We start from the raw sequence: 14,799 nt of genomic DNA on the forward strand, positions 1-14,799 counted from the left end.
TTTCTAACCTGCTACAGTCTTCTGCTTCTGTCCTGCTTCCTTTCCAGCCTCCTAGAACTCTCTTGTGGGTAATCCCTTCAGAGACTATACACAAACCTGGTATCCAGTCTTGTCCCAGTCTCACCCAGCTAGTCCTCTGACTGAGCACCCTGCTAGTTCCCTGCTAGCCCCCGAATGATTGTAAAGCCTGTCCCGATAAGGTACTGCTCATTAAGAAAATCTCAGGATCCAGTCTGATGCCTTGGGATATTTCTACGGTAAGAAATCTGCGGCTGGATAGTGTCTAACAGAAACGGCGTTACTGAGTAGCTTGTGCATCAAGGGAGTCTCTTGGCTCAGGTGCAGATCTTCTCATTTCTTCACCCGAATCTGCACTGGTAGATAGACCCATCCAATCTCTGAGTAGGCTGTTCATTAAGTCCTCCGCAAGTGCATGCAGGCTACTGTGGTTATGGACGCTAGCTTTCATTATGGCAACATGGTGGCATGGGGCCTTTTGTCAGCATCTGAACAACATCTGCGCATAAATGTGCTAGAGCTATGGGTGATTTGCCTTGACCTGAAGGCATTAATCCCTTCAGTATTAATGAGCACCCTCCTGATGCTACATAGGGCAGAGTGGTGAGGTGTGGCTGTGGCTTTAGGGACTCAAAATATAATTTTTACAGTAGCGGCCATCTAACAGGGTCTTCTCAAGAGGAGAGAGCAGCTCTCTGTTGCCTGTCACTGGTGGCCCTTTAGTGGAACCTACATCTTGAAATGCCTGAGGCAATATTCCCCAAATTGGAATGTCCATCTCCGCATCTCTTATTCCGGGCACAGAAAATGAAGTGTCATCTGTTTTGTGCCATACACTTCTCTCTGAATATTTCTACATGAGATGCCTTTCTGGGTCAGCTGGACTCATGGCCAGCTGTACGTGTTACTACCATTTCAGTTTCTAATGAACTCCTGCGGAAGGTGTGGAAGGACTAAGCACAGCTGATCCTATGCACTCTGATTGGGCAAGGAGAAGCTTGTATGCCTGTCTGTTGGCACTTGACCAGCTGTTCTTCTCCTTCACAAAGAGACCTACTCTCACAGCAAAATAGTTAGTTCTTCCACCCCATCGTCCAAATGCTGTGGCTGCCTATGTGGGGCATGAGTTGCACCAACTAGAGTCCTTCTCACTGATCAATCTTTGTTGTTTAGGTCACCTGTAGTGGCACGTTTAGGTTTATTCAAAAGTTTGCTCTGCTCTTTCCACCTCTGTCCATTGTTCCTCAGTGGGATATGACTCACTTGACGGTATCTCCTTTTGAGCCAATGCATGGTTATTCAACACATAACTTTGAAGACTGGGTTGTATCAGTTGCAATAACTTCTGTATGTTGGTCAGAGAACATTACACTCTGTCGGTTCTTCCTCATTTCAGAGTTTATCTGGATAATTTAGTTGTCTGTTCCAACCTTCTTTCCCAACGTGGTTTTTCAGTTTCATGGGGCCCAGTCACTCTTTCAACTTTCTTTCCTTCACTGCATCCCGCTAGGAAGGAGGAAATGCTTAGACTAGATACCAAACATATATTCTCTTACTACACGAAGTGTGTGTCAAAATCTGCTATATCTGTGCCAAAGAAAGAACCTTCGATCGAAGGGCACTTTTACCCACTCCTTTAGAGCCACAGCTGCTTCCATTGCCGTCAACATAGCAATTTAGTGCCTGACATCTGCTGGGTGGCCATGTGGTAATCTCTGCATAAGTTTGCGAATATGTTTGTCTCCAAGCACGCGCATACAAGGACAGTGGCTTTGCCTGGGCTATGCTGCATGACTTCCTTGATTAACTGCCAATATTCTTTCCCACATCATACGTGTATTGCTTTGGGACTTATTCTGAAGGTAAATAATCTGTAGGAAGATGTTTCCATCAGAAGTAGGTTACTTACCTTCGATAATGAGTTCTGGTGAATACATAATCTGTATTTAAAGCAAGAAGAAGGCAGCAGGGTTTGTTACAACTGCACTACCCTGTCTAGTCACTATTATTTTCAAGCACATCTATTGCCCACCTCAAATGGCCAGCTGCCACATGCCCACAGATAAATAAAAAATACTGAAAGGTTGATGAGAGGCAATACAGATAAATACAGTAATGAGTCAATGAGCAATAAGAGTTCTTTCACAGGTTCTGTTTGTTGTGCGTTGTAACTTCTTTATTTCTTATATTCTTTATACAGTTAGGTACAGCCAACACGTTTTGCCCTTAAAAGGGCTTCTACAGGGCAAGATATTAAAGTAGGCGAGGTTCACGTGTGCAAATTACAAAACTCCAGCCCTGAAGAAGCCCTTTCAAGGGCGAAATGCATTGGATGTACCTAACGGTATAAAGAATATAAGAAGTACAAATCTACAACGCACAACAAACAGAACCTGCGAAGCAACTCTTATTGTTCATTGACTCATTACTGTATTTATCTGTATTGCCTCTCATCAACCTTTCAGTATTTTGAATACATAATCTTCCTGCATATTCTCCATCACTGCAGCCCCCATAAGCTTGTGTCATATTTAATGAGATTCTAATGTATGCAAGTGTGTTATGCGCAACTATATTAGTTGTTGTTGATTCTTCCCTTGGTTCCGCTCTGCCTCACCGGGTCGTAGAAAATGTACCATGTAGTGACGTAGGCACACAGGCTGGTTATTATTATTCACCAGTGATCTCATGTCAAGGATGCGGAGTTGTGGCAGGTGTTGCATGGCACCACCAAGTGTCCCTTAGGAAATCTGCTAGGGGTGGAGTAAAGCTTTTACCAACCATTCTGAAGCCTGGTGAATATTTGAAAGGTGTGTAATCTGCAGGAAGACTATGTATCAACCAGAAACATTGTTACCAAAGGTAAGCAGAAACCAACAGAAACTCTGTGTGTTTTATTACTATTAGATTTCTCAGTGGCCCTTGACACCATTGACCAGAACATCTTGCTGCAGCGGTGTAACGCAAAATGATGGGGCCCCTGCTGAATGTAAGAAGGGGCCCCTGAGTCTCCCATAATCTCGTAGATATTCATGGACCTTGGCCTGAATGGGAGCCACATGAAAGTTGAGGGAGCCTCTAAAGTAACGGGGTGCCCTTTGCGTCACAGGGGCTGCCAGGGCCTGTTAAACACCTCTGCACCTGGCTCAAAATCAGCACTATGGTATACTCATCTTCAGGGGAGAACTGGAAACCTCGTCCTGAGTGCCTCTCGGCTTGGCTTCCAAGAACAGGCTTCTACCAGGAGCTAAGGGGGTCTCACTGAGCCCTTCTCTGCAAGTATTATTTAATCATCAACAATGTTGAAAATCTGTTTCTTTTTCCTCCGGAAAGCAGTGGCTTTCCTCGAATGTTTAACTACTTCAAATCCCAAGCCATTTCACAAGTTCTGCAGAGCCTACTATGGCATGACTTGAGGGCTGATGGGCCCCCCACCCCAGGATAAAGAACCCAGAGGGCACCACTCCACGGGGCCTTCTGTACGCCCCCGTCTTACTGACTGGAATGGAGCAATGTGGTGTCAACACTACTATTTGCTGATTTACTTCTTTCCTTATTGTCAGTCCCAAATTGTGATGCTAAATACCTTCTTAGTTTCTCAGCTAAAATTAGACTCTCAAATTTCAGCTTGGCCTCCTCCTGCGCCTTAAAATTCTATAAGCTGAGATCTGCTCTCTCTCCGCTCAAAGGCTGGCAAACACAGATCCATTTCACCTACTGTTGGCTTCAGATTATACTACTGCAACACCCTCTGATAACTCTTCAGGCCCAATGAAAACTAAGTACAGGGCGCCAAAAATCTGTGCTGGTAGCCCCCACCAGCAACCACGGGTTCAACCTAAGCACTGACACTGTCTGTCTAGTTTTTACAAAGTGGTTTGTGAAAGAGCACTGAATCAATAAACACATTCAGTTCTGTTTCTGAAGTAAGTTCCTTTTCAGCAAAGCGTCTTTACACATCTGTCCCATTTATCTCACATGAATTTATGAACTGCTTTGCGCTACCTAGTACAGTAGTCCCTCACCAGTGGAACTAATCACACAGCGTCATAATCATGATGTCAATAGATGCAGTAGCATGTCACAATTTGTATACTGCACTTAAAGGGAGCGCTTCTCTAAAAGTGTGGTCCTCCCGGGCGCTAATGAAAAAGAGACCTGCTAGTTTAAAAAGGAAAAAGTAAGAGGACTTCAGATTTAACTTTATGTGCATGCACAGAGCCTCCTACTGCGTGGCATGTAGAGGGAGGTTGGGTGGCCATGCTACCTAGGTGGAACATTGATAGCACCACAATTATTAATAATTTAATAATTCCCATGCATCTGCTGTGGTACTCACCTCTGGAACCGCCCCATGACTCCCCGAGTTTCCTGGTGCGACACTCTCCCAAATACATTAATTTTATGAGGTCATGCACCTCAATTTTGGGTGGGATCATCCCTTCTAGAGTGCCTTCCGGTCTCATGGGTTCGTACGGTTCCCCCAACTAGATTTCCTCTGGCGGGTACACCCTTGGCACCAATCAAGCCTCATGGATTCGGACAGGGTCTAGTTGCGCGACCATGTCCTTCCCCGGAACCAGGTCCCATGGATAGTCAGCTGCACTGACCTCATCATCATACCCAACTCCGATATGAAGGCAAACTAGTGTCCGAGTCGGAGCCAGGGTCTTCTTTGTTCGAAAGCTCCTGCGATGAGTATGATTGATGTGGATCTGAGGATCCTTATGGTTACCATAACCACTTAGAAGAGCACAAGGATAAATTATTTGAGGGTCTGGCGGATGGGCTGAACACCTCCCAAGACAGTCTCTCCTCTTAGTGACAGAGGTAAGGTCTTCCTTTGCTATGGTGGTGAGGAGGGCGGCTGAGGTCCTGGACCTAATGTTAGCCTCAGTAGAGGTCGAGACCATTGTCTTGACAGTTGCTTCAGCTGGGTTTGCCCCCCCCCGAACCTCTCCTCCCTTTTATTGAAGCCCTCACAGGTGTCATGCTTGGGACATGGGCCATGTCTTGCACAGGGGCTCCTGTGCACAGGACAATTGCTCATCACCCTGCTCCTGGTAGCTCAGCTTTCCTCACTCATCACCCCATCCATCACCCCACCCAAGAGGATCTGGTTGTCCAGTCCTCCATCTCCAAAGTAAACCCTGTTGCATTCCCTACCACACCACCAGATAGGGAATCCAAAAGACTGGATATCTTTGCAAGACGATGTTCTCTTCCACCAGCTTGCACTGAGCCTCTTAGCCAATAGACCGACACAGTTTGGGATTCGGTTGCACAAGTGCCACTCATGGTCTTGGAGGAGGCCCGGGCCATACTGACCCAGCCCATTGCCAGTTGCCAATGACAGGGATGCAGCAAAGTTCAACCTCCCTGCAGACTGGATACAACCGACTCACTAGGCAGACGCGATGGAGTCATCAGTGGCACTCAGATGCCATTCCTGGCTCCTGGCTGATATATACTGGCTTTTCGGGAGATGTCCAGCCATCCCTTCTGGACATGCCTTTCTATGGCACCTGCCTCTTCGGCAATAAGGCAACTTCTGCGCTGGAGGGCTTTAAGGACAGTCGGGCCACTGTCCCATCCCTGGGTCTCCATGGTCCCATGTCAACCCCTTTCTGCCTTTCACCCCTTCTGTGGCTATGGTAGGGGCTACCAGCAACGTCCATTCTCAGCCAACCACCAAAGCCTATAGGCTCCCCAGTCCTTTTGTTGCCGCTGTGCCCACAAACTTTGTGGGACACACAGCCAGAGGTCTACCCTGTCCACCCTCTCTCCCCCCCCCCCAGCAGCAGCAGCCTCAAAACCCCTTTAGTTTGCTCTCTTACCATCACGGTCAACCAGTGGGCAGTAGAATCCGACATCACCTACCTCGATGACTGTCCATGACATTGGACAAGTGGGTACTTCAGATTGTTCCGCGGGGTAATTCCATCCCCTTTTTAGAAACCCTTCCCAAACCAGCTAACGGAGGACCACCTCTTCCATCTTTGTCAGGATATACAGGCTCTTTTGGTCAAAGGAGCCATCGAGATGATGCCCACATCAGAAGTAGGTCGTGGTTGCTGTTCCCACTACTTTATGGTGAACAAGAATGGGGGCCTTTGCCATATTTTAGACCAGCGCCCTAAACTTCTTCCAAGAGGGAGAAATTCAAGATGCTCATGTTGGCTCACGTTTTGTCTGCCCTGGATACTGGATGGAAGCGCTGGACTTGCAGGACACCTACTTCTACATTCCCATCCTGCCTACCCACAGGGGTTACCTGTGGTGGGTCACAAGCATTTTCAGTTTGCTGTGCTCTCTTCTGGCCTCCAGAGCTCCCCTTGGGTGTTCACCAAGGTGATGGCAGTGGTTGCAGCACATCTGCAGAGGTGAGGGATTCCAATCTTCCCCTACCTCGACCACTGATTTTTGAAGGTGGGCTCGACACAGGAGGTAGACTTCCACCTCCAGACTACCGCGGACCTCCTCCATTCATTGGGGTTCACTATCAACGTGACGAAGTAGCACCTGACTTCCTCCCAGACATTCCCTTTCATCTGAGTCTTTCTGGATATAGTGCAGTTACAGGCCTATACTTTGGGGCGGTGAGTCCAGGATATTCAGGCTATGGTTCCGATGTTTCAGCTTTTATCCTGGATTTCGGTAAAACTGCCTCTGAGGCTGCTGGGCCTTATGGCCTCCTGCAACCTTCAGGTAAAACACATGCCCAATGGCAAATGGAGCTTTGCAGTGGGACATGTCCAAGTGGGCTCAGCATCAGGGGAATATCTCCGACCTGATCCAGATATCGGAGGGAACTGCAAAACAACAGCAGTGGGAGCTGACAAACCTAGACTGGGTCATCGGCTTCACCCTTCGCCCGGCCCCAGAACTCAGTTAAGTGCCATATGTGTCACTCCTGGTTTGGGGCGGCCATCTGGGAGCGGTGGAGATCAGCATTCCAGCGGAATTTCAGTACCTCATAAACCTGTTGGAGTTGAGAGCGATTCACCTGGCATTGAAAGCTTTTCTTCCTGCTATCAAGGGAAGGCTGGTTCAGGTGTCTACAGACAACACCACCGCCATGTGGTATTGCAACAAGCGGGCCTAGGTGGGGTTGTGGATCCTGTGTTATGAGGCCCTGCATCTCTTGACATGGCTGGAATGTCAAGACATATTCTTGGTGATTCAAATCTGGCTATTCTCTGGATGCCATAGCAGATGAACTCAGCCGGTGATACCTAGCGGATCACAAATGGTGTGTCCATCGGGAGGTGGCTTAAGGTCTTTTCAACAATTTTGGTAAGATCTAAACTCCAATGCGCAACGTCAGCACTTCTGCGTGCTGGAGTTTCCAAGGCGCCTTGCTCAGAGACTCTTCTTGTCTCGAGTGGAGTTCAGGCCTCCTGTATGCCTTTCCACTCAAGCCCAGAGTTCCAAAGATCAGGACCAATGGGCCCAAGTCATTCTTCTGGCTCCAGATTTGGCACGGATAGTGTGGTATACTGAACTCCAGAGCATAAGTATTGGTCCTCCGGTCAGGCTGCCCGACCAGGAGGATCTACTGTCACAGCAACAGGGCAGGGTCTTGCACCCAAACCTTCACATTCTCCATCTTCATGCATGGAGTTTGGACAGCAGCAGGTGACAATTTGTGACTTCAATACAGAAGTCTGTGATGTCATTCTGGCAGCCAGGCATTCATCACTGTGTATGCATGCACAAAAACAGAGAAGTAGGCAGTAAGGGAAAAAAGCTGCACCACCTTGCTATACACAAATTATAGATGTATTTCTAGGTTGTATGTATGTATACTTGTTAAGCGCAACTGCCACCCAAAGGGTATCCTGGCGCTGTGACCTTAACAATCCATCAGGTGTAATACACTACATTGCTCTTGGAAAGAGGTGGGTTTTAAGATCCTTCTTGAAGGAAGTCAGATCTTGCCTACTCCTCAGCGACAGAGGTAAGGTGTTCCACAATTTGGCGGCCGCAAAGCTGAAGGCACGGCCGCCCATCCTCACTCTGTTAATCTTAGGGACCATCACCAAGAACGCCGAAGAAGACCTCAGGGGTCTAGCGGCTTGGTACCAGGAGAAAATATTTTGAAGCAGAGTTGGTCCCAGTCCATGCAAAGCCCTGAAGACAAGGCATGAGGCCTTAAAAAGAATCCGCTGCTGGACAGGTAGCCAGTGGAGATCAGAGAGTGCTGCCGATGACGATGCAGAACGTGGGCGAGATAAAGCCAATTTGGCTGCCATATTTTGAATCCTCTGTAACTTTGATACCAGGATATTGGGAGCCCCCAGAAGCAGTGCGTTGCAGTAGTCTAGCCTACTAAGGATGGTACTACGCACCACTTCTGCCCTGGCTCCTAGAGGAAGTAACGGCAAGATTTTTCGTAAGGCTCGAAGCAAGCCCATACAAGTCGCCGTGGTCCTGTTGACAGAGGCGTCAAGCTGCAGGCTAGGCTCAAACAAGACCCCTAAGTTGCGAGCCGACTCGGCCGCGGTCACCGTACCCAAGATAGAGGCTGGCCAAAAGTCGTCCGGCAGCGGGCGAGGAAGCCGATCCAAGGAGCAGTGAAGAACCTCGGTTTTCGACCCGTTGAATTTAAGCGAGTTGAGTTCTAGCCATTCTGCTGTTGCCGACATGCACCGGTGAAAGGTGTCCCTCGAGACTGTCTCTTTGCCCTCAAATGAAAAAATCAGTTGAGTGTCATCGGCATAGTTGATGACTGATATGCCGAAAGACTTTATCAAACTTATTAGGGGTCGGAGGTATAGGTTGAAGAGGATCGGACTGATCGCTGACCCCTGAAGTACACCTTGATTCACGTGACGCACGGCTGATCGAAACAGTGGCAACACCACGGCTTGCTGTCTGTTGCAGAGATAGGATGTTAACCAGCTTAAAGCCAAGCCGGTTACACCTGCTCTCCGAAGGCGGCCCAGTAAAACCGCGTGGTCCACCGTGTCGAACGCGGCCGACATGTCGAGCAGCACTAAGAATGCTGCCTTACCCATGTCGACACGCTTAAAGTTGCCCACCTCACTGGTCCACTGCCACAAGACCACACAAATATAGTATACTTAAAAAGCACACAGAGAGGCAAGATACATTTTACAAAAATGCTCAAATGCACAGTAGGTAACACAATCCAGTCTCTTCAGTAATGTGAGATATATTCTTTTTAATGGATTCTTGAATCATTAATGGAGTAAGATGATCGAACAAAGCAGTCAAAATACAGATAACGCGTTTCGCCCCAATGGGGCTTCCTCAGGGCAATATTCAGAATCCTGCAGTCTTATAGTGATCACTGGCGTAACAGGATCCGTTTGATTTTCGAAAGGCTGGCGGCAGGTCGAGAAGCACGGCGTCTTACTGGAGCCTGAGATGAAGTAACTCTAAATTCATGGAGTGTCCCCTATCAAAGTGAACACGAGAGAACTGAACTGGGATTACGCTACATAATCTGAGGATTTTATGTGTCCTAAGCAACTGTGGACTATTAACATAAAGTGTGGGATAAACTGAGGGCTTCCCGTGATAACTACTGGTTTCGGAAGAGAGATCACATATTGATTGAAAGTATAAAATATAGTGATCCTGTTACGCCAGTGATCACTATAAAACTGGAGGATTCTGATTATTGCCCTGAGGAAGCCCCATTGGGGCGAAACGCGTTAGCTGTATTTTGACTGCTTTGTTCGATCATCTTACGCCATGAATGATTCAAGAATCCATTAAAAAGAATATATCTCACATCACTGAAGAGACTGGATTGTGTTACCTACTGTGCATTTGAGCATTTTTGTAAAATGTATGTTGCCTCTGTGTTCTTTCTATGTGTATGCATGCTGCTGGGACAAATTTGTGGCTTGGTGTGCTTCCAAAAATATTGATCCCCCTTCTGCTCCTTTGTCTGAGGTTTTGTTGTTTGTTCTCTCGTTAGCCCTGCAAGGCTTGCTTTGGGCTCAGTTAAAAATGTTCTGCCATATCAGGGTTCCTGCGGTTGCCGGATCAGCTCTCCCTGTTTAATTCACCTGTTCTGACTTATTTTCTAAAAGGACTACGACATTTGTTACCTCCTAAACCTTCATCATGATGCAATAGGACTTGAACCTAGTCTTGACCTTTCTGATATGCTCACCTTTTGAGCCCTTGCACAATGCCCTCCACGCCTTTTGACCATTAAAACAGCTTTTCTAGTGGCCATTACATCGGCCATTAGGGTTAGTGAACTGCCAAAACTCTCTGTGCACACTCCTTACATGACTGTTTACCCCAAGACAAACTGGTTTGAAGAACAGGTGCCTCTTTCCTGCCAAATGTAGTGACACTCTTTCATGTAGGCCAGACCATCACACTACCCACCTTCTTTGCTCCACCTCAATCCTCCAAAGCGGAGGAGAGACTCCTCTGTCTTGACCCAAAAAGAGCATTCTCATTCTACATTGATCGTACCAAAGAGTTCTGGGTGGACAATCAACTGTTCATTGGGTCCATCGGTGAGAAGAAAGGAAAAAGCCTTGCAGAAATAGTCCATCTCACAGATGTACTGCTCGAAAATGTCCAGATCCAGTCTGATGAATGGGAAATATCCTAAGGTAAGGAATCTGTGGCTAGATAGAATCTCTACCAGATAAGCTGTTACCGAAGGTAAGTAACTTGTTCAATGTGCTGCTTCCTTGACCTAATAACTGGCTCAGAAAATGACTTTGTAACTGACTGGTATCTGTGACAGGCGTACGGGCATTTTGTCATGAGTCAGTGACAAAGCGGCTATATATGGTAGCTGACTAAGTTATATGCTTTCTCTTCTCACTTGACACTCATGTCTTATGTCTCCTGCTTTGTTGTTTCTCACATTGCCATACTTCAACTCGCCTCTAAACAGCACTCTCCATGTCTGCTTTGTTCATGCTACCAGATTCTCATATGCTTTCTATCTTGTTTTAATGAACATTTCTACTTCTGCTTGTAGGTTTCTCCTTGTCCTGCCCTCTCTCCTTCAACCACCAATAGTCACACTGTCATTCCCTTATCCATAGCGTCCTTCTCTGTGTGATTCAAAAATTGGCTCTCCAGTGTGTGTTGCCTAATTTCAGATGAAATATTCACTTGAAACACTAAAACCAGATATAAATCACGAAGAAATCATCACACTGCTTCATATTCTTTAATAAATGTAACTTGTACACACTACGCGGTTCTCTTTGCTCACTTCTCACCTTTTCCTTATTGTCCTTTTCTTTAGGGCATATGAACAGCTGAATGTGAAGCACGAACCTCTGCAACTCATCCAACCTCAGTTTGAGACTCCACTTCCAGCACTCCAGCCAGCAGTGAGTCAAGTCTTGTGATAAATCACGTATATCTTACTTCCAGTCTTCGCATGACATGTCTCCTGCTATTATGTGTGAACCAGAGTAGATTTACTGCTTGAGCTCTCACATGCTCTTTCTCTCTTTCAACTTTTTCCCTTAAAGTTGTTGGAAAATTCACTATAGCAGAAACTGCAAAATAGTATATTACTGGCAGTTGGATTTTATACATTTGTATACATGTTACCTGGTAAACATAGGTTTAGGACAGTACCTAGTAAATATCAATTCTGAGTTGATCTGCTCTTCAGTGGTTAAGCGGTCGAAAAGGTTGTATAATCATTTACTATCTGAGAGTGAAACATGTTTTAAATTGAATCTGAATGATTTTGAATATTTGTTATACACTAAATTTAAATGTGAGATGTGTAGAGTTGCATTGAAGCCATAAACCTTTGTTTTTATTGTGCATTTGCTGCAGCCATTGCAGCCAGTATCACGTTTTAAAAAAAATGCAATCTGAGTGATCCAAATCAGCGGCCTTCTCTGGAATATGTAGCCGACTATTTTTAAGTGAACCAGTATTTTTTTCTTTTATATTTCTCTTTATTGAAACAAGGCATTACAATGAGTGCATAGTTCAGAGGTTAACCATTCCCAAATGAATTACATCATAGCAATAGCAATGGGGGGGGGGGGAGGGGAGAGGGAGAAGCGAAATACTTTTTCATGTAAGGGTCACGCGGATACAGGAATATCCAAAGCAGAGTCCACTGGTGGTACACAAATCTCCCCCCTGTATCGATTCCACAATCCCCAAACACATGCATTCTTTCCACTCCTCAAGTGTAGGCGGCCTCTCGGATCCCCACCGTTGCTCTATGTTTCGCTTAGCTATCATTGCCCCCAGAGAAGTGAAGCAGTATTGCATCACTTGAGCGTTATTGACTTCTGCTGAGGATATTGAATACTGTTAATTCTTTCCGATGCTCTTATGGACTCAAAGCAAAAGCTCACAATGAAGGAAAATGCAAGTGATAGCTGTTTTTACCTGGATACATGTGAGTGTGAAGTCTTTTCTCTGGATCCAGGGACAATGAGTTGTTGCTTTGCAGTTTCCATAATGTGTACTGATGTTTACCACTGGAGTCCAAGTTCATATATTCTGATGCCCTCTAGTTGGATAACTAAATGACTTCCTTTTTAGGTTTTGCCTAGCCAATGCGTACGAAGTACGCATGCGCTAGCAAAATCTTATGTTTTTCTCTGTGGGGTCGGGTATCCGCCCCCTCCTCCCATTGGCTAGCTCCATAAATGGAGGCTAGCCATTGGGAGAAGGCTCTGTCCGTCAATCTCGGACCAGATTCGGGGGCGTTCCCGCGATTTTTTCCCTCTCCGCCCCTCTGTGCGCTCATCTCGGCGGTGGGCGTGTTGTTTTTTTTTTGTTGTTGTCAGGGCGTGTTCTCTCATTCCGCCGAAGATGGTGCCGGGGGCCCGTCGACTTCTCGTTGCTCCAAGAAGTCCAGGTCAGTGCTCTGCATTTTTATTTGATATCCCGCCCCCCTCCCGCTGTCCGTGTGTGCCCCGTTCCCGCCCCCCCCCCTGTTTCCGGCCGTAAATGCTTCCGCTGCCCGTGGCCAGGTCCCGCTGTGATTCTGTGTAGACAACGATTAAGTCTCCCTCCCGCTGAACTCGCACCATTCCCGCCCCGCCCTCCCGCTGTTCATGTGTGCCGCCATTGATTCCATGGGCATGGAGGCTGGTGCTCGCGACCCTCTGGGCTGCTTGTGGAGGCCGGAGGCTGCTGCTAGTCCGCACTGCCAGCGCCCCCCTCCCGCTGAACTCGCACCGTTCCCGCCCTCCCACTGTTCATGTGTGCCGCCATTGATTCCACTGCCACAGAGCCCCGCAGCGTCATCACGGGGCCTCGCGGCCATTGGTCCGGCCAGGGCCTCGTTGAACAGCCCGGTGAGTTTGCAAGGGCTGGGGGTCTCAAGGTGTACCTTGTTTAAGTTGGTTACGGGGAGCTGGTTAAGAGGACTGTTTGTGTGTTGGTTGTATAGGCAGGGGCCTGGCCATGGGAGGCTGGTAACGGGGGCTGGTTATATATGAAGGTCGGTGTCTGGTTACGTGGGTTTGGGATTGTTACGGAGCCTGGAACTGGTTAAGAGGGCTGGTGATATAGGCAGAGGTTTGGTTATGGGTGCTTGGTAATGGCGGCAGACAGTTTATACAAGAGTCGGGCCCTGGTTATGTGAGCTGGGCCTGGTTACCGGGTCTCACGCACTGGGCATGGAGGCTGGTGCTCGCGACCCTCTGGGCTGCTTGTGGAGGCCGGAGGCTGCTGCTAGTCCGCACTGCCAGCGCGCGCCGCCCTCGCCGACCTTTGTCTGCAGAGATTGCGCCACGGGATGAAAACCAGCAGGAGGTGCAGAGCTGCAGATGCGCAAACCCAGCCTCCCTTTAACACATCTAGGCCGCAGGCTAAAGGGGCACACGCCATTGACAAAGAGGCGTCCTAAACCCTCACGAGAAGCGGCGAATTCGCCACACCCACGACAAATAAATAAACAATAATATATATTTTTTTGTCTAATTTATCGTTTCGGTTTTTACTATTTTTAGTACGTTTCAAAGCATTTCAGTCTAAGTTTCATCAATGTCCTGCTAATAAAACTGTTTTGGAGAAAACGGGCCTTAAAAAACAGAACGGCAAGGTTTTAATGTGTAAAGTTTCTTTAGTCGAAATCGGGACTGTGCTCTCATCCTTGTAACGTGCATCCTTCAGGTGACTGCTTGGAAACTAGCGGCTTGGATCAACTAGTCACAGGCCCTCTCAGAAGTGGTCTGGCGGCAGCGTTACTTCTCACACTTGATTTGAAAAATACGGAACAAGGGTCCAGCCGTTCAAATGTCAATGAAAACCAACTTTAAAGTGTCAAAGCAAAATTGAACAAAGCAGTCTCATTTGCTTACAGCAGTTTAGTTAATTTTTTCTGTTGACTTCTGCACTCAAAGTGCCTGTAAAAGCGCCTTGAACCCTCAGCGACCGAGTTGCGCTATCTCAACGATAGACTACTGTTTTAAATATGTGCGTCCTCGTTTATAGATACTACATAAGGTGAAATGTGTGCTTAGCGTTATTAACCCTGCTTTAGCCTTCTCCCACGTGACTGGTGAATGATAAACAATGCAAGTTTCCGCATTTATGCGTGGAGTATTTCATTTTACCGCCACTTTCTGTTGCTGGTAACGCTGACATTTTTGCGACGTGATGAGGTAATTGATAACGTGCGTTACCACCACGATTACCGCATGTTTAGCGCATTTTCGTGCTAATCTACAGCGAGAAGATTGTTGTAACATGTTGTGTGAGTTGGGGGTGGGGGGTGCACATGTCCTGCTTCACATCCAGCATGGACCACTGGAAAACAGTAGGCACTAGTGATACATTCAC

The 14,799-nt window shown here is 47.2% G+C and overlaps 1 protein-coding gene across 2 annotated transcripts in view; it reads left to right on the plus strand.

Moving 5' to 3' along the window:
* The window catches only part of IFT52 (intraflagellar transport 52), a 201,980-nt gene that overhangs the window by 156,020 nt on the left and 31,161 nt on the right, over positions 1-14,799 (plus strand). For both annotated transcript variants that reach the window (XM_078650500.1, XM_078650501.1), the window contains one exon: positions 11,276-11,363. In XM_078650500.1, coding sequence (XP_078506626.1) covers positions 11,276-11,363 — 88 coding nt within the window. The remainder of the gene's footprint in view (positions 1-11,275; positions 11,364-14,799) is intronic.

This window comes from Lissotriton helveticus, chromosome 7, assembly GCF_964261635.1.
Source record: "Lissotriton helveticus chromosome 7, aLisHel1.1, whole genome shotgun sequence".
Classification (NCBI taxonomy): Eukaryota; Metazoa; Chordata; class Amphibia; order Caudata; family Salamandridae; genus Lissotriton; species Lissotriton helveticus.